This window comes from Rhincodon typus, chromosome 32, assembly GCF_021869965.1.
Source record: "Rhincodon typus isolate 14 chromosome 32, sRhiTyp1.1, whole genome shotgun sequence".
Lineage (NCBI taxonomy): Eukaryota > Metazoa > Chordata > Chondrichthyes > Orectolobiformes > Rhincodontidae > Rhincodon > Rhincodon typus.
In genome coordinates this window covers 21,154,226-21,174,604 of record NC_063363.1, presented here as the reverse complement: position 1 = coordinate 21,174,604, position 20,379 = coordinate 21,154,226, and the positions used below count along the sequence as shown (strand labels likewise).

At 37.5% G+C, this 20,379-nt stretch overlaps 1 protein-coding gene across 1 annotated transcript in view; it reads left to right on the top strand.

Moving 5' to 3' along the window:
• The window catches only part of LOC125486736, a 29,600-nt gene extending 9,221 nt beyond the window's left edge, over window positions 1-20,379 (top strand). The window contains exons 6-12 of the mRNA XM_048615623.1: window positions 1,387-1,725; window positions 6,977-7,116; window positions 9,731-9,849; window positions 11,955-12,079; window positions 12,660-12,703; window positions 15,277-15,426; window positions 17,997-20,379. Coding sequence (XP_048471580.1) covers window positions 1,387-1,725; window positions 6,977-7,116; window positions 9,731-9,849; window positions 11,955-12,079; window positions 12,660-12,703; window positions 15,277-15,426; window positions 17,997-18,134 — 1,055 coding nt within the window. The 3' untranslated portion in view covers window positions 18,135-20,379. The remainder of the gene's footprint in view (window positions 1-1,386; window positions 1,726-6,976; window positions 7,117-9,730; window positions 9,850-11,954; window positions 12,080-12,659; window positions 12,704-15,276; window positions 15,427-17,996) is intronic.

Below are 20,379 nucleotides of genomic sequence, written 5' to 3'. Positions count from 1 at the left end.
TCCCAAAACCAGTCCAGCTCGTCCCTGCCTCCCTAACCTGTTCTTCCTCCCACCTCAAGCCGCACCTCCATCTCCTACCGACCAACCTCATCCCGCCCCCTTGACCTGTCCATCCTCCCTGGACTGACCTATCCCCTTCCTAACTCCCCACCTACACTCACCTTTACTGGCCCCATCCCCGCCTCTTCGACCTGTTTGTATCCTCTCCACTATCCATCTTCTATCCGCCTCCCACTCTCTCCCTATTTATTTCAGAACCCACTTCCCCTCCCCCTTTTCTGATGAAGGGTCTGGGCCCGAAACGTCAGCCTCTCTGCTCCTATGATGCTGCTTGGCCTGCTGTGTTCATCCAGCCCTGCACCTTGTTGTCTCGGATTCTCCAGCATCTGCAGTTCCTACTATCTCTCATACTTCGTCAAAGTTTTTCTTCCTGCACTCATCAGACAATTTGCAAGAATACCTATCTAAAGGGAAAGCAAAACTTATATTGTATAGGAAGATAGTGCTGATTGGTTGGGCATTGCCCTGGAGACTGTACTAGTTTAAACGATGACAGACAGTTGATTGCTAAACTTTGTATAAATTTTAAATCTTAAATCAGGCGGGTTGGCTCAGATTGGTCAAGGCATTGACCTTTAAAAAGAACCAGAGAATAGCTGTCAAAGAACAGGGCGCCATGTTTTAATATATGTAGCACTTGTGCATGGAAGTCTAACCACTTAAAAACTGGACCTTATGATCATGGCTTCCATCAGTCCCACCTGCACCAGGCCAGAGGCTCTTCCAGGCCCATGGATGGGAACTGCAAATTTCAGGCACAAGATGGTCAGTAGGCCATGATGCACATACTTCGGCAGACAGGTACCTTTCTGAAAAGACAAGGTTAACATCAACCCAAAGCAACAAGACAGTGAAATCTGAACTGGTAACTTCCAGACCTTGTTTTAACTGAACTTTCTACCAACTTTCAGTCAGGTAGCTGGCTCAAATCCAGGACTACTAATTTTAAAAATAGTTGTTCTTTCCTTGGACTGGAATGGGAATAAAGATAAAACTTGCCTGATACTAAAAGTTGTTTCCATCATTGGGAGGGAGTTCTGCATTTGAGAAAAGAAACTAAAGCCAATCTCCTAGGACAATGTTGACTGTGTTATCAGGCTCTCATCATGATCTAGTGAAAAATTCAACCATACAGACTGGGAAGATGTGGAGTCCTTTCTTTATCTATGTCGAATAAACTGATTTTGGTCAGATAGCAGTAGCACAATCTCCAGGGAATGGACAAAATTAGGATTGAAAGATATGTGTTGTTTTCCTTAATTATTTTCTCATACAGAAATCAGTTTAAATTCTTAATTGTGTTCATTAATGTCTATTTCATGATAGAAAGCTGCGATGTAAATCCTTTGGATCCCATTCCATTGGGCAATCAAAGCCTGATTCCAGCAGATCTAGGTAACCTGTCCCCACACCACTTTGTGATCTACAGATTTGGGTGTTACGTTGTCCATCTGCTGTGCAGTAGCTGCGGTCACTCTCCCCTTACCGTCCTACTGGCAGACAGCATTTCCACTGAAGTAAGGACCCGCTGCCAGAATATTTTATACAAGAACAGTTTTTACTACGATGCCAACAACAGGATATTGTATATCAAGTCAACCTGGCTCAACAATGCAGGAGGGTTTATAGTCAGCATTCTTCACACAATGGCACATATTAAAGCTGGTGAGTGTAGTTGCTACTGCAATTTACTGTTATACAAATATCAATATAATTGGTCATATGTATCTCCGTGGGAAGGATATTTGGTCTATCCCATATTAAGAGCCGTACTCAAGCCTCAGACTAAGTGCTATATCGTAGAAGTTCATTAACTGTGGTGTAAGGTTGTGTGGTCAGTTGCAAAGTCGATGTGTTCACCCACTCATCACAGGACTGAAAAATCTGTACTCTCATGATTGAATGGTTGGAGTAAGATTTCAAGTTCTTGCTGCAACATGGCCTCCCATAGAGTGCAAGTGTGAAATTGTCTCCAAATCACCCAACAAACTTCACCCAGACCAACTAAAATGTCAAATAAAAATTTTTAAAATCTTTCTACGTATATAACATTATTAAAGTCATTTCAGTCTCTTTTAAAAAAGAATCAGATATGTAAAGTCCATCTAAGGTGTCTGGTAGGTTTTGCTAAAAGTGTATACAAACAATTAACAAATGAAATCCAATATTTGAAATGTCAGCATGTACCTTCTGTAATACCAGCTATTACAGCAGCGTGTGCTGCTGTCATTTTATGTGCTTCCTAATCAATTATCTATCCATCTGAGCAGGCTTCGTGCCTGATAATGCCAGATCCAAAGAAGTCCACTTTAGTAGTGGCTACAGCACTTATTCAATTAATGAGCCACCGTTCCCTGCCACTTTACAAAACAGTTGGTGAGACCAGCGGAAGCAGTTTCAGAACATGCTATTGCACTGTAGCTTCTGGTTTTTACCACTAGCATGCACTTGTGTGCATACCAGCAGTTGCGGTGTTAATGTGACCGTCAAAAGTGGCAAATGTCTTGACTTTCATCGCTGCTATAATTGCAAAATTCAGCCTTGCATGTGCACCAGTAACAGGCATTTAGCTATTTAATTATTGCTTGGTAGTACAGAACTTGAGTATTGCTGAGAAAAGAGACATTTTGCTAAAGGTTTTCATCTTGCACTAATCAGGACATTTTGCAAGAATTCAAATTTAAGGGGGAAATCAACATTTATCTTGCATATGAAGAATGTGCTGATTGGTTGTCAAGTGGACACTAGCCAAGGTGTTTCTATGGTGACTGCCACCATTAATGCTGATTGACAGTTAATAGCCAGGCTTTATTATATTTCAAACAAGGCAGACCTAAGAAATGAGCCAGCAAATGGCTAGCACATACTTTGTTGAGTTGAAATTGGCTCAGTGCATGTATGTATTCTTTCTGTCTACAATGGCCCTGTATATTAATATGTGGCTTTGAGTACACACAAATGTGATACAGCGAGGCCTCAAAGCTAAAATGGACATACATATAGTAAATCCAACAAAGAGACTGGAATATTGATTCTTAACAGGCGAGATTACGTCCAAAAAAATGCATGCCACCCTCAATGACAGATCCAAATTTATATCCATTGTTGTTTTGAATAAGAGATGGACATGAAATGTTAACTCTTCTGCCAGACCTGAGTTTCTTCAGCAATTTCAGATTTCTAGCATCTGCCATATATTGTGTTTATCTGTATTCATTGAAGCTGCTGCTCAGCAGAATCAGACAGCCTTACTAGAAAGCAAACTTACAAATGAGCATTTGCAGTATGTGAGCACTGAGAGGCAGGATGAGATTTGTAGTAGGATTCACTGCTCTATGTGGCCATGTATGTACAGGTTGCTCAAAACACACAAAAGTTTTGTCCTTTTATACTCTCTCTTATCTATGATGGGTTCTGCAAAACATGAACTGGCCAAATAAAGAAACAGGAACTTAAGAAGCAGTGTATAGAATAAAAAATGTAATTTGTCCTAACTTTGTATGATTTATTTCTTTTTATAACTTATGTAATTAAAATGGCACTGGGGCTGGCTTATGGCAATTTGTACACATTTTATTGTATTTTCATAAATACATGTAACAGTATATTACCATTACCATTAAATGGTTGAATGAATTCCTGCAATCAGTTTTCAGCAAGTCCTGCACTTTCATAGTGAAGCATTCCTTCACATTTGTGAAGACAATACAGGACTTGCATATCAATAGCAATGCAGCATCATTCATGTGTTCACTTGACATTGCTAGCTTTTCATCAATCTATCACTCAATTACCCAGATATGTAATTATCCACAAAAGGCAATACAAATCTAACCTGACCAATTACCACACCACCTGTGATATAAGGGATACAGTTCAGTACTACCTTGTGGCACTTGCTCAGCAACAAGCTACTTACAGGTTCACTAAGTTCACTCTGTTCAGCCTTGGTCCAAACATAGGCAAAAGAACAGATCCCGAGAGGTGAGGTGTGAAAGTGATTGTCGTTAACATCAAGATGGCATTTGAACAAATGTGTCAACAGGGAACTTCGCCAAAATTAGAGTCATTATGATTTGGGGAGGAAAATATTCCACTGGTTAGAATCATCCTGAACACAAAAGAAGGTGGTTGTGGTTGTTGAGGATCTGTCATCTCAGCCTCAGGACATCATGACAGAAGTTCCTCACAATAATGCTGTAGGTTCAACCATCTTCATCTGCTTTGTTAATGACATTACTTCCATCAAAGGTTGTAATGCTTGCTGATGATTGAATAATGTTCAGTACAATTTGTGACTTCAGATGCTGAATCAGCCTGTGCTTGTATGTGGCAAGACCTAGACAACATTCATGCCTGGACTCATAAATGGCAAGTAACATTCATGCCACATAAGTGCCAAACAATACTGTCTCTAACAAGAGAGAATTTATGCATCTCCCTTTAATATTTAATGCCATCACTGAATTTCTGACGATCAACAACTTGGCGTTATCTTTCACCAGATACTGAACAGAACCAGCCATATAAATACTGTGGCTTCAAAGCAGGGGTCAGAGGTTAGGAATTCTGCAATGAGTAACTCACCTCCTAACTGCCAAAGCTAGTCCATCATTATCAAGGCACATGTCAGGGGTGTAAGAGAATTACTTCCATTTGTCTGGCTGAGTGCAGCTCCAACAACACAGAAAACATTTGACACCAGCTTGATTGGCAGCCCATCCGTCACATTAATCCTCCACTCCCTCTGCTACTAACTAACACACCATCTGGAAGACGCACTACAGCAGCTCACGAAGGGTCCTTCAACAGAACCTTCCAAGGTGCTACCTGTACCACCTAAACAAAGGCATCAAATGCATGAACATCACGAAATGATGGATCTGCTCCAAGTTATATACCATCCTGACTTGAAACTATATAGCCATTCCTTCATTATCACGAGGTCAAAATCCTGGATCCCCTGTCCTGGGTGTGCCTACTTCAACCCCACCTTGAACTGCAGCAGTTTAAAAAGAGATCCCACCGTTTCCTTCTTAGAGGTGATTAGGGTTCAGAATAAATCTTGGCTTATCCAGTGATGCCTGCATTTATGCACTAATATAAAAAACAATTCAAATATGAGAGCATTATTTTGGATGTTAATGTGACGGCCTCAAAGTGCTTAAATAATTAGTAAATTACAATCGTAAATAAAACAAAATGATTGAAACTTGGGATCTGCTCTGTACGGGGGTCTCCTTGATTGGAAGTGCAAGAGATATATTTCAGCCACCATTTACACAGATGTGATGTGTTTACTAAATGATTGTTTGGTGCGGAATTCATCAGGAATAATGCATTATTCTATGTGTAACTTTGAGCTAAAACTCATATTCAAAACCATGTGTTTCATTTGAAAAATATACAAAATAGTAAGAAAAAGGTATTACAAATGAAAGGCAGTTTTACATGGGGCAATTTCTTTCATCTTAAATCAGGCTCACTTTGAAGTTTAAGACTGCATTGACCTATGATATAAAAGCATGATAACAATGGAAATAAAGAAGATGCCAATACCATAAAGTACTTCCTATGAACAGACTTGAGGCTAATCACAAATAAACGTGTAGACTTGATTGTTTGTGTGGGAAGTACTGCTTTATGGTTGAAAGAAATAGATGATGAATTATCTAAGGCAGTACTGATACAGTATTGTTAAGCTTGGGCTTCAAAGGCTTGAAAATTGAAGCAAGAAGAACTGATTGGACAGAAACTCTAGTTCTGCAGTTCTGAGGTTAGGAGAGCAAGCAAGTAGAAGAGATTGAGATGAATTATAAATTTAACAATGAAGTAAATGGGGTGGCTCTTGGGCAGTTGTATTTGAATTATAGCAAACAGGAGAAACATTAAAAGGAACCCTGTTCATATTGATGAAATAAAGCCTCAAAAACCTTCAATGGAGAGCTAACCAAATAATCACTTATCAACCTGTAATGTTTTTTTCTTCTAACCTGTCCAGGATTATGTGAGAGATTCTAGAAGTGACTCATGAGATATGGGAATAAAATTTGAGTCTCAAGCAGTCTTGTTTTTAAACAAGTTACGAGTTCTTAAAGAGAAATATGCTACTTGGCATAAAATTGCAAACTGAGCTTCTTAGAGGTATCATTAGCAATGGAAGGTGTGTAAGAGTTCCTTTTGAAATCAGATTCAATAGCAAAGCCAGCAATGTTAGATGGAGAAAGACTAAGTATTGATACATCAACACTGAGTGACAAGAAGACACAGTGTCTTCAACAGGTTGGAAGAAACAAAATTTTCATTGAAGACTGAAGGGGATATATAAAGCAAGACATAATGCTTTGTCCATTGAATTGTTAGTGGAGCAGAGGTTGCGGAAATTTAAGTGTGTGCAATCTGAAGGAAGATGAGTGATCCAACTCCGCTATGGTCCAATGTAGGGGGAGGGTTATAACCCATAAGGGTAATGGAGGGAATACAGAAAATTGCAGTGAGAAAGCAGAAATTAGAGTTTTTTTTTTAAATTGGTTACATGATCTAAGGCATAATGATAGAATCCTGCATGAAAATTGACAATGTAGAGAAAAATACTGACTTGTCTGCTTACTTGCTCTGTAATATAAGGCAATGCCAGTAAGGTCTTACAGCAAAACTACAAAGAAGGAGCAATCAATGTATGTTACATACCTGATGAATTCTGCTCCAATGAAAGTAGTTAATGCCACTAGCACAGAAGGCAAAGCAGTTGACATGTCAAGCATTCATGTATTATTGTCTTGAATATAGTTATTATGATGATAGCAGGTTACAGTGTGGAATACATGCTTGTGTAGTATTAAACTGGCATAAAAAATTATTCTTTGCAAATAACTGGCAGATGTGCATTTTTAAGAAATTCTCTCTGTATCTTTAGGAATCCAAATAAATGATGGTCATCCCATCTTCACTGAGGAGTTTGAGCGTGGTGTTGCCGCCTTAGGCACCACTCTATTCTTAACGTGCTGTAACACCACTGATAATGGGATAGAAGAAAGCAAAGATACTACAGTATTGGTAACAAATGATGGAATGTCTAGCCTGTAGTAATATGGTCATTGGAATCCGGTAAAGTAAAATATTGCTAGTTCCATTAGGGTCTGAAACGGTTAGACTTCCTGGAGTAGCATTTCTGCTTTAGGTGCAAACAGAAACAGATTGTATTATTTTCTACCCAAACTTATTTGCATAATAACAATTAGAAAATCCTCCATGTATGAATATAATTGAGTATCATAATAAAACATATTTATAAAAGAATCTCATTTAAGAGTGGTATTAAGAAAGTTTCTTACCACAGCTTAAAATAAGTTTATCATAAAATAACAGCATTTTTAATCAGCGCTTAGTTTGTCATCTTTTAGAAACGTGATTTTAAATCATTGAATATAAAATAAAATCCACACTGAGCTGTATGTTAGTTTAATTGGTGTATGCTAACATTTTAACAAAATCAAATACTTTTACTATTTAGAAACTTTAAAGATATTCCCTAATAGAGAAAAAATGTTCTAGCTTAATTAGCAGCTCCTCCCTGAAGAATTGCAAATGGACTCAATCACCTTTTTAATCAGTGTAAAAGTTTGTGAAAACTCAGTGCATTCATGAATACAATGCACAAATCAGGAGAGAGGAATTGCAAGATGGCTATTTACTATCACCCACTTTACACTCTCACATCGTGAAAATCTACCCCAGCTATATCACAATACTGAATGTTGTCATTTTCTCTCAAGAAATTTCTTGATCCAACTTGATTTTTATTAAGAACAGCTACCAGTATTGTTCAGTCATCATTTTCAACAGAAGATAATGGCTTCTGCTAATAAAGGACTCTGTGTCAAAACAACTAAAAGTCCAAATCACTATTTTTATAGTTCACACACCTGACTAACTCAACTAGTTTAAATAAACACCTCCAAGCTTGATTGTGTGTTTGTTTCTCGTTTGTCCGTAAAACAAGAAATCCATACCTAGATAGTTCCTCCTAAATTTGCAATTTTCAGTTTCAATCGAGAGTGGTTGTTGCAGAAGGTGATAGTTCTGAAGGATGAATGTTCTTGTCACATTTGCTCCAACCATTCTATAGCTGTCACGGTCTGTGGGTGGAAATTTTAAGGGAACAGGTCTCTCTGTACAAACTCTGTCAGATACTGGTATGACAGACCAGATGTAGTTGTACTTCTTGCAACAAACCTTCTTGTTATCTAAAAGTAGCTGTTCTCGAGATGTTCTATTGTGGCCAATCCTCTACCAATAATTATTAGGTAGGCTCAAGGCAAAGGAGGATTGGTGGTAGTGAACTATCTCACAACCCAAACCTAATATCACGTGTCACATACTGGTAATAGTGGCAAATGTCACAAGTACCAGGAGTGGTCTTTACTTCTAAAGTTATTTCTCAATACCTCACTAGAATTACCAGTTTTATGAATTCTTAACTGATTGTTGGAAGATATTATACATATTTTGCAGAATTAGTTTGTTATTCCATTATAAATGATAAAGCACAGTGCCCAAGTAGTTGGTTTGTTTAGTTTAGTTTGTTCTTACAATTTATAACTGGCATAAAGTAAAAAAAATGCAAATATAAAAGATAACTGTTTTAGACATTTTTTACCACAACGGACCACTTTGAGTGTCATCATCCCCAATGCGTTAAAACAGTCCATACCAGTTCCTTTCCTACTTTTCATTTTAGCAGTAACAGCAGTGGCTCAATGTACTTGTTTTTTTTTCTTCAGCTGATAACTAAGTGAATTATGGATGATCAGTAACTGATTGAGGTTGATAGCAAAGAATGTCTAAACTGCTCGTCTATGACTTGGTTTAATGCATTTTTATGAACCAATATTTCTATCCTGACTCTCATCTCTGGTGTCCAACCAATTCAATTTCAAGCATCTCCATTTTAAATGCTGAAGATTGCTGAACCATATCTGATAGATCATACATCTCTGCAATAAAAAGTCATACTTTTCTTAAATTGAATCTATAATTTCCACATTAACCGCTTCACATTATTGATGGTTAATTTTCATATTCCTTACTATTATACTTGCATGATTTTTTATTTATAACATGTATTCCGAAAATAAATCTCAAACTTTTCATTTCATCCATTCGTTTCAAATTTAAACTTCTTGGCTTTTACTTTATCTTTTTTCATTCTTTCCTGTGAAGAAGTGAAACTGATTCCACTACCCATTATCAGCACTTATTTGTGTTCAGACCTAAAATTACCATATTTCCTTTGTCTGTAACCTATTGCAATCCATCTCTCCATTCAAGGCTTCCTTGAGAATTAGATGCAGTATTCTAGTTGTTATCTCAGTGAAAACTTGGTGGTCTCTCACTACATTTGTGATTAGCTGCAATATGTCAACTACACTCCCATTTTCAAGTTTTTCACTTGTACTTTTTATTAGAAACCTCTCTTGTTGCTACAGAATAATGCACATTGTTCACCTTTACCAACACTTGAAACTAATTAACTTTTCACAGCTAGCTGTTCCATTGCTTCCGTTTTCTTATGTGTGATAACTGCTGCCTCTTCATACTTCATCACTTAACCTTATTATTTATAAGTCATTGTTTGAATGTGAACTTTGGTGCTGTTTCCATTTTACAGGATTCTGAAAAGTGGAACAATGCTAAACAACTACCTTGTGTTCAGTCAATTTTTGAGGATCTTATCCACATCAAAGTACCACCTGAAACAAAATTTATTGAAGAAATCCTACATGATAGGTAGGTATCTTCCCACAAGATATTAAATGTAATTACATGGTGCTCTCCACTTTGAAGCATTGACTGATAGTCAAGCGTCAAATGCTAATATCTTTATAATTCCAAAGGCCACTTTGCAAAATCTATTGAGCAGTTTAGTTTCTCTTTAAAAATATTAAAATTGCCAATTCAGTCCATTTTGAACAAATGTAATCCAACAATGTGAAGGGACTCATTTAAATATTGTAACAAGGATGACCTCTCAGTGGTGGCAAACTCCAACTCAAGACCTTGGCAAAGGCTTAAAAATTCTCTCACTCTTATCCAACCTTTCTGTATTGGCCCATTTACAGAGCATGTCTAGCCAAATTTGCAAAAGACGTAATAATAAAAAAAAATGAATGAAGATGTCTACACCAATGCTATATGGGTGAGTAGGAGACAGAGATTTGTTGCTAAGGTTTCAGCTGGCATCACCACTTTTTCCTTCCTCATTCTACAAAGGTCAGTTTATCATCACAGAATGTGAGTCCAGCCCATAATCCAACACTGATCTGGTGCTTAAATAATATTCGATAATATATTTATTTTCATTAACAAAGTTGTGTAAGTATAACACTCATATATGTTTCCTGTTGCTCCTTGTTGACAAAACTACATATGTTGATGTGTATAAAATATTTTTAAAAAGAGCTGGATATGCCCAGCAATTTATTTGCAAATACTAGGTTTTAACGTTTCAAGCAGCACTCCACATAGAGTAATTTTCATCATTTAGACATAGACATAGAGTCATACCTGGAACCAATTTTAAAATTAAAAAATATATTGGTTGTTCATGGTCTTGTGTGAAGGTCCAGAATGTAAAAGAAAATAAGACAGACAATTAAATCAAAATACATTCTCCCTAATGTTATGTTGCTAAAGAAATGGGAGAGACAGTCTGAAATGGAATTGTTGTTTGTGTTCTTTCCACACAATGTTGATTATATTTTTTGGTGCTGTAGTTAATCATTCTGTTCTCACATCTAAAAATAGTGAAAACAAGTGTTACAATTTTTATCAACAATGCCAATGAGTTGCCTTTGGCATGCAATGGATTAGCATGGCAAACTACTGATTCTGAGTGTAAATCTAACTCGAGATTATCCCACACCTAAACTTTTTCAAATAATCAATGTAACAAATAACATTTCACAGAGATCTTTTGAAATTTAAATTAAAACATGGAACTGTGTCAGCTAGAGATTCACACAAGTGACAGTGGAATTTGTTTTTGTTTAGTGATTAGCCACCACATGTACTTGTCAAAAAACAATATGATATAAAATATTGTCAATTTACCTCGACGTTCCCATATGTAAGACATGGAATTTCCTTCTAAATGTACCTCTGCCTCCCTCTCCTTCTACAAAACACATTGGCACCTACATTTTGGTCAAGCTTTCAACTGCATGTCCTAATATCTCCTAATGTGGCTCTGTGTCAGATTTTGTCTGATATTGCTCTTGCGATGCCTTTGGAATGTTTTACAATGTTACAGGTGGTGCATACATACAAGCTGCTGTTATGTTGCCTCCTGTGTATATTAATACCAAAAGTTAACACTTCTGGCCAAGCAGAGAAATAAAGCAATTTAAAATTTTTCTATGATAAGTTCATTAGTAAAAGGATGTTTTATTCAAAAATGATTTGTATAGATTTAATGTTGAAATTGCATTAACCTTGATCCATTCTAAAGATGTCACATATTATTTAGTGGAGAATTGGGCAGTATTACATGAGATCCTGATGAGTTCAGATATAACATACCTGACTCCTTACAAACTTACATAATTATGCCTAACTATTCGATGTAACTTGTACCTATTGCTAACTTAAAATAGACTACTCTATGGTTATGTAAGACAAGTGCCTCTTCTGGTTAAGACTTGCCATGATTTTAACCTCCACCGTTGATAATTATTAAGCAGGCTGTTTAGACTTGGGTAGTTTGGTGGCAGCACTATACACCAACTCACCCAGAGCTCAACACACCAGAGGCAGCATTTTATTTTCTAATTTCATTCTGCATAGCTTGCTTTCCTTCGCCTTCACACTGTTTATCACAGTTTTCTAATTTCCAGACTTAAGAAATACACATTGTTTAAACTGCACAGCATGCTACAACAAATCCTGGAGCCTTCAGGAAAGTCAAGGAAATTCTCAGTACTGGAGGGAAGAAGGGCAGCAACTGTTCACCCTGAAACAGGTATTTTGTGAGCACATTGAAACATTTCTATGTAACATATACATTTTTTATGTTATAACCATGTCAGCTATGTTCTTATTTAATCTTACCTCACTGGTTCAGAAGGTTACATAAAGTATGGAATGAAACTGTTAGAAACATGAAACATGCTTGCTAATGATGTTGTCGTGTGAATTCCATTCTTTCAGAATGGTTTTTGCCTCAAACAAATTCTACAGGTTATTTGTTTCATTATTTCATTTCATTTCCATGCAGTGGCAGCTAATTTGGTGTCAAGACCAGTTTAGAAATAACTTGGGGTTTGAAACATGTTTTCTACATTTCTCGTGAGCAATTCCAATTAATCTGTTATTAGAAATGGGCATGAAATTACAACTGCATATTGGAGCAACCAGTTCTAAAAGATTTCTTCAGAAGCTCACCCATTATGTCTTTCTCTAAGTAGTTCAGGAAGCAGAGGTTTTAGAAGTGGGAACAAACTGGTAATCCTGGATGGGGGTAAACTGCTTCTGTACTTGAACTACACTGTCAACAGATCATATCTCTGATTAATCTTAGAAAATTGACTTTCTTACTCTAGATTCTGAAGATAAAGATGAAGGTTTTGCAGAATATAACAAGCAGGTATTCCATCATCTTATTTCTCCTGCATGCTCAACCATGCTGTCTGATGTTGCAAGTAACCTGACTGTACAGAAGTAGCATAAGTTTGGTGCTGTATATCTTGCGGTGGCTGAACATAATTTCAACATAGAAACATGGAAATTAAAAGCAGGAGTAGGCCATTTGCCCAATCAAGCCTGCTCCACCGTTCAATGTGATCATGGCTGATACTCTGTCTCAACATGAAATTTCTGCTCTCTCTAAATCTTTAATTTTGAATATACTCCATGACCTGGCCCCCACAGCTTTCTGAGGTAGCAAATTCCAAAGGTTGAGGATGTTCATTTAAATTGCATTTCATGAAACTATTGTCAATGTTACACTAAAATGATGAAACTGGGTTATAAATGACTATTTGGTAGCGACTGCAGAAAATGGATTGTAAGTATGAATTTGAGTAGAGGCTTATTTAGATTTCACTTGAAGATATTGAGGTACTGTAGTTGCCTTCAGTCACTGTTGTGTGGCATCAATAGTGTGTGTAATGGTACAAATGATTCTGAAACATCCTGAAAAAGAGCTTGCTTGTTTGATGTCACATTGTCCATTATTGATGTTGCCATTCTGTATGTATTAAGAATTCACAAGTAGCATGAAAACCAATCACTTAAGGTTTACCTTGCTGACAAACAAAAATGATGTTAAAGTAGATTATCAAACTAGCTAATAAAAAAATTAAGCAGCATCTTCCTTCTGCCAGTGTTCCTGAGAATGTGGTGGAGACGGAGTCAATCATGACTTTCAAAATACAATTGCATATTTATCAGAGGAGAAAAGATATTACATGCCTATAAAGGCAGGCAAGTGGCACTGGGTGAATTACTTTTGCAGATAACAGGTACAATTTTGACACGTCAAATGGCTTCCCTCTGTGGTTTTAACTGTTTTATCATTCTATAGCTATCTGGCTTCTTCCTTGCAGTGAGAATTTATCGTTGCCTCCTCAACTCTCAAACACACTCCTTTTCACAAGCATACTGTTACAACATCAGATAATTTTACTACTGAACAAGTCAGATCACTGAATGAAACCTGGCTCAAAAGGTGATATGTTCATTTCAATTCAGTTTGTTAAAATGATGCTGAGCCGATAAGACATATTTACATGAGGCTGCAGATTTTCTTTAACAACAGAACAGAAGTTTATTATACAAAAGCAATTAGAAAACTACCTAAATATCAAAGATAAATTAGCAAGATATAAAACATAGTGAAAAATAAAGTTCCAACCAATTTCCTGACACTATCTGTTATACTCAAGTCCAGAGAAATTAAATCCATAACTCAACTCTTCAGAATTCTACTCAACTGACTCCTTCTGGGTCCTTCCCTGTCAACTGTGGAGAATGTTCGATGAGTCCTTTCCAAATCTGCCAATGTGAACTTTTCCACAGATCTGAGGGTCTAAACTTTCCCAGTTCCAATAACCAACAGATTTCTAACCAGGCACTTCTGGTTTGAAAGTTCACCAAAAAAGAACCTTCTGCTGATATAACTGGCCCCTGAACTCCCAAAAGAGAAACTAAACTAACTTTGAAACGCAACACTGGTGTCTTCTGAACTGAATGTTTAAAAAAGAATTATTCATCCTCGGGTCTTCTGACCTGGAAACAAAGCCAAGCCCTTACATGCTTAGTCTGCCTGTCAACAGTATAGACACTTTTCCAGTAACACAGCGGGGTCTTTAAGCACTTGTTCTCTGATAAATATTGGATTTAAGCACTCTTTCATGAAAGCTTATCTGACATTGTTTCAAAAGAAAACACTTCACAGAGGAAACTAACATCAACCTGCATTAATTTTGAAATTCAAATTCCAAAGGTTATAATTAATATATAAAAACAATGTACCTTTCATCACATTGAACTTTGATTTAGAGCTATGTTATTTTGTTTCTTTAATCCAGTATTACCAAGGCTGAATTTTGCCAAGTAGGTCAGACATAATGTTTCTAGTGGCTGTGCTTAAATTCTTTACTCTAGGTCTTGACTGACTGTGTAATAATATTGGGTTCCACGGCAGGAAGACCACACATCCCCTCTGGCACCTTGTTTAAGGAAGAAGAAACTTGGCCAAAAATACAACTTCTGGTATTAACCCAGTGACCATTTGTTGGAATTTGGCCACCTGGGCGCAATGCCCGAGAGTTGCTGACACTGTTGGATTGTGCATCAGTGTGATTCATTGCCCTGAGGGCAGGAAGAGGAAATTCATTTAAAATAAAGTCACATTTGAAGTGTATCATTGCCCAACCATGCTAAGCTACAAAACAAGAAAATCAAATTCATCCTACAAAAGATGAATCCCACTTTGTTTGCAATGTATGCTATGGGAAATACTTTTATAACATCAAAATTAGAAAATCTAACTATTAGGAAACAGTATAAAGTTAAGAGACCTTTATAAATGTAACTATACACATGGCAGGGCAAACATCTAGCTATGTGCAGTAGATTCTCTTCAGTGCCATGCATTGCATAATACAGTTTCTATCAGAAAATTGTGACATGAAAACTAAGTCATTGACTTGCTAGACCAGAATTGCAGAATTGGAAGAAGAAATAGATAAAACAAATGAGGAATTTTCTCTTTACACAACCAAGATTGCAGAGTCCAACCAACAACTTAAACATCTGGAGCAGGAGCTAAGAATCCAGGCAAACTCGGGACAGTTATGGATGCAGGTTAGACAACCATAAATACAAAACATTGGCCAGTTTTTCCCTGAATGTACTTTGCTTCTGTGGAAGTCACCATGTTATGTATAACCTGGTATTTAATTTTGCTCTTTCCTGGAGCATCTGCACAGATTAGAATTGACCCAACAGGATTCTTTGTGGAATGGGCAGCTGACAGCTGAGTAATACATGCACAAAATCCAGTCATTTTGACCCCTCATAGCCAGTACACCCACTGCGTTATTTTTAAATTAAATGTATCAAGGTCTCAGTAAAAATTTGTAGCTTGGGTTGTGGATGCAGTTGTTCATTAGCTCACCAAGCTGGTTGTTCTGTGGTGTGCAGACATTTCGTTACGCTTCAAGGCAACATCATCAGTGCAACCTCTAATCGAAGCATTGGTGTTCTGTCTCCTTCCGGATTTATACGATCCTCTGGTGTAATGGTCTTGGCACTTCCAGTTCTGTTGTTTTAGCAGCGGTCTGTATATGGGGTCTGTTTATATGTGTTTGTTAATGGAGTCCCGTGTTGAGAACCAGGCTTCCAGAAATTCCCTTGCATGTCTTGTGTTCACTTGTCCCAGTATGGTCACTTTGTCCCAGTCAAACTGATGGCCCTCATTGTCTGTGTGTATTGAGACAAATGAATATTGGTTGTGTCTTTTTACTGCCAGCTGCTGTTCGTGTACCCTGGTCGTCAGTTTCCTCCCTGTTTGTTCAATGTAGTGTTTATTGCCCTCGCTGTATGGGATCACCCATCTCAGGTCTCATTGTGGAAGCCATGACTCAGAGATCAGAACACACAGTCCTTCCTATAATCCAACCCAAACTGTGGGTAAGATACGTGACAACACATTTGTAATAATCAAACGCACAAAAGCTGAAGAAACCCACCAACTTGTCAACAACATCTTCAAGTATTTCACTAGAGAGGAAGAAAACAAGAAGCAGCTCCTGTTCTTAGATGTAATGGTAGAAAGACTGACTAATGGCGAATTCCAGACACGAGTATACAGGAAGGCCACACACACGGACCAAATCCTGAACTTCAATAACAACCACCCCACCATACACAACAGAGCTGCATCAAGACACCATTTAAATGAGCAGCATCACACTGCAACACCTCAGAACTCCGTAGAATGGAAGAGGAACGCCTACACAAAGTTTTCACCGACAATGGATACCCAAGAAGCTTCGTCTACAGATGCCTATGAAACAAATGACAGTCAGAGAGCACGGTACAACAGAAGACACCAGCGCTTCCCAATATCAAAAATAAGAAATGACTACCAGACTCCTAAAACCGCTTAAGATCATGATTGCACACAAACCTACAGCAACACTGCGCCAAATGTTATCAAAGACCAAAGACCCCATACCGACAGTAAACAAGACCGACGTGATATACAGAATACCATACAGCGAGTGCAATTAACACTACATTGGACAAACAGGGAGGAAGCTGACGACCAGGATACACAAACACCAGCTGGCAGTAAAAAGAAATGACCAATATTCACTTGTCTCAATACACACAGACGATGAGGGCCATCGGTTCAAATGGGACAAATTGACCATACTGGGACAAGTGAACACCAGACCTGCAAGGGAATTTCTGGAAGTCTGGTTCTCAACACTGGACTCCATTAACAAACACAGAAATAGACCCCATATACAGACTGCTGCTAAAACAATAGAACCAGAAATGACAAGACCATCACACCAAGAGCTCATATAAATCCAGAAGGAAGCAGAACACCAATGCTTTGATTTGAGGTCACATTGATAATGTTGCCTAGACGGGTAATGAAACATCTGCACACCACAGAACAACCGGCTCAGCGAGCTAACAAACAACTGCATTAAATGTGTTGAGTAACTAGTCAATTCAGAGTAACAACAACTGTGACAGTCTCAAAGTACAGTAATATTTTATAATTCTATATTTTAATTTACCTAATATGTTTACAAAATTCCCTGTTAAATATCAAATCGACATGATTTTCTCTGAAATAAATGCACTTTTTTTAAACACTGTCTTGTCTTTGAGAAAGAGAGATCTCTTTCATAAATATTTTTCCCTCACTGAGGATCCATTTTAACATGAACTTGTGTAACAATTTGAAAATGTTCCTGGATGCTTTATCAATGGCATCAGCAAAAGAAACTAGGGCCTGAGACAAAAGAATAGATGTTAAATCCAGTGATCAAAACTGTGATCAGAGTTTTTTAAAGAAGTCCTAAAACAAGAAAATCAGACTGAAGGAATTCTAGACCATTGCACACGACTGAGGCATGGAACACCAGTACTAGAACTCCTAGTAATATATTGATCAGATAAGGATGAATAAAACAGATGGCTCCCTAAAAGGCATTTACCACCTTGTCAAAGGCAACTTCTTCTGTCAATGCAGGGCTTAATTTGTGATTTGAAAATTTTTCTCATTGCAAATTACCGTTCTGTTCCAAGGAATATGGGACCTATGGAGTTTCTGCAAGTAATGCTTAATGCTGTCTGAAATTTCAGGTCTTCGTGTCTGTTCTAGAATTTCTTCATATGTTTCATTGATTCAGGAGCCTGGGGACAAATGTGAGTCACTTTTGGAAGATTTCCACAATCTGTTGAAAAAGCTCTCACAGGCCAGGGACATGCTGTCAATGCTCCACTTAGAGATATTGTGTACTAAACAGACTGAAGGAACTGGAATCTGAATTAGCAGATGTTTACACAGCGCTGGAAAACAGACCATCCAGAATCTCAAACCTGGGAACAGAAGTACTGTCAGAAAGTGAAGTGTAAAGTTGAGACAAATTAAACTAAAAAACATGTAATGTGAAATCTAAATAATTAAAATTTTTATTTTATTTCAGTGTGAGAGAGAAAGGAAATCACACCTGCCTCTCTAATTATTCACAGATGCTGTCTGGAGTCTAATGCTAAAGAATCCCCTTGACTCATCCTTCTTATTCAACTCCATCATCTATCATGGTTAGACTTTGACCCTGCCAATGAGTAATAAAATGCTAATCTTCAGGATTAGGTTAGATTAGATTATGTTTTTGGGAAGTATCAACACAATTTACAATGTAGCATGTATTATGCATTATGCATTGTGTTCCTCTAGTTTATCTGGTTTCTGGATTTTTTTTTACTTGCACCAACACTTTGGGTTACAATAGAAACCCCAAGCTAAGGTACATAATTGAATGAGAGATCATCTACATTCAATGAGTTTCCTGGTGGAACATGTTGGGTCAACCTAACTTAAAACCATTGTCCACTTTATCATACCAGAGCATGGTCAGAGCTAATTCTGTGCTCTGAGCAGGGAAGTTGCATTTGGGTGGAGCCCCAATCATCTGACATACCAAGATATGAAAGAGGAGCTGAAGTAGGTCATTTGGCCCCTCAAGACTGCTCCACCATTCAATAAGATCATGATTGATGCATTTGTGTTTCGAATTCCACATTCCCATCAATCCCCAACGTTTCCTTGTCTGACAAGAATCTATCTCCCTCCACCTTAAAAATATTCAGTGATGCTTCCCACTGTTTTCTGATATTGAGAGATCCAAATTCACACAATCCTCATCTCTGCCCTAAAAGGGTGCTCTTAATTTTGGACTCGCTCACAAGAGGAAACATCTTTTCACATCCACCTTGTCAAAACCGCCCAGGTGTTGATGTGCTTCTGTCAGTGACCCCTGATTCTTATAAATCACAGTGGAACAAGTCTAGCCCAGCCTTTTCATCATAAGTTAATCCATTCATTCCAGGCATCAATCCAGCAAACTGTCTCCAATGCATTTACATCCATCCTTAAATAAGGAGAACAAAACTGCACACAGTATTCAAGATGTGGTCTTGGGAATGTCCAGAGCATCCTGCCTTTTCTGTTCAATACTCTTGTATGAAAAGGCAAGCATTTCATTAACCTTCTTGATTACATGCTGTACCTTCACACTAACATTTGTGATTCATGCACTAGAGCGCCTAAACGTCAACTTTCCTGCTTCTCTGATGTTGCCTGGCCTGCTGTGTTCCTCCAGCTCCACACTGTGTTATCTCTGACTCCAGCATCGGCAGTTCTTAATATCTCTACCACTAAGTAGTGTTTTGTTTGCATCTTCATTTTAATTCCTTACAACTGAAGCAAAAGGAGTTAAAATGTATTCTGTAGGGTAAAATGAAGTCCTTAGCCATTTCTTTTAAGAGATAACCTAAGATTGAACTTTCTAAGCTTCCTGCTGAAATGTGGTTCGTGTTTATGTATCGCACTGTCAACCACTTCTGAAGTTTATCACCAGGAAAATGAAAGATGTCTGCTTTCTAAGTAATTAAGCTTAGAATTTTGTTTTCTTCAATATTTCAAAGGGTAATTTATGATTCAGATTTCAGTGCAGTACATTGTTCTAGTTAGCTTGGAACACACTTTCCCTATTATTACTGTTGTTTGTTTATTTTAGGCTGAGTGCTGCCTCTGTTTCTTCCTGACATTAGCCAAGTTGCTCAAGGAACTAATTACCAAACTACAGCAGATAACGTAGCCACATAATTAAACCATGTGAGCCTATAATAAAAGCAAAATACTATGGATGCTGGAAACCTGAAATAAATCCAGAGAATACTGGAGAACTAAAGATAGATTCTAAACCAGGTCTCACACCTAACATGCATTATCTGACCTAAAATGTCACTTCTTCTTTGCACTGTTAAAACTTTTAGTTCTTTCAGGGCGGTGACTTGAAAGATATTTGAGGATTTATGTACAATTAATCAATTTAATCAATTAAAACCTTCTAACTCATTAACGATTTAACAGCAACTTGGGTTTGTTTAATACATCCTCATCAGTTGTGTGACCCCTTGATATTTTTAATTATAAATTGTGTTCTGTGTGCTTCTTTCTCACTTCAACCGATGAAGGTTCTATGCGCTGAAAGCTTGTGTTTTCAA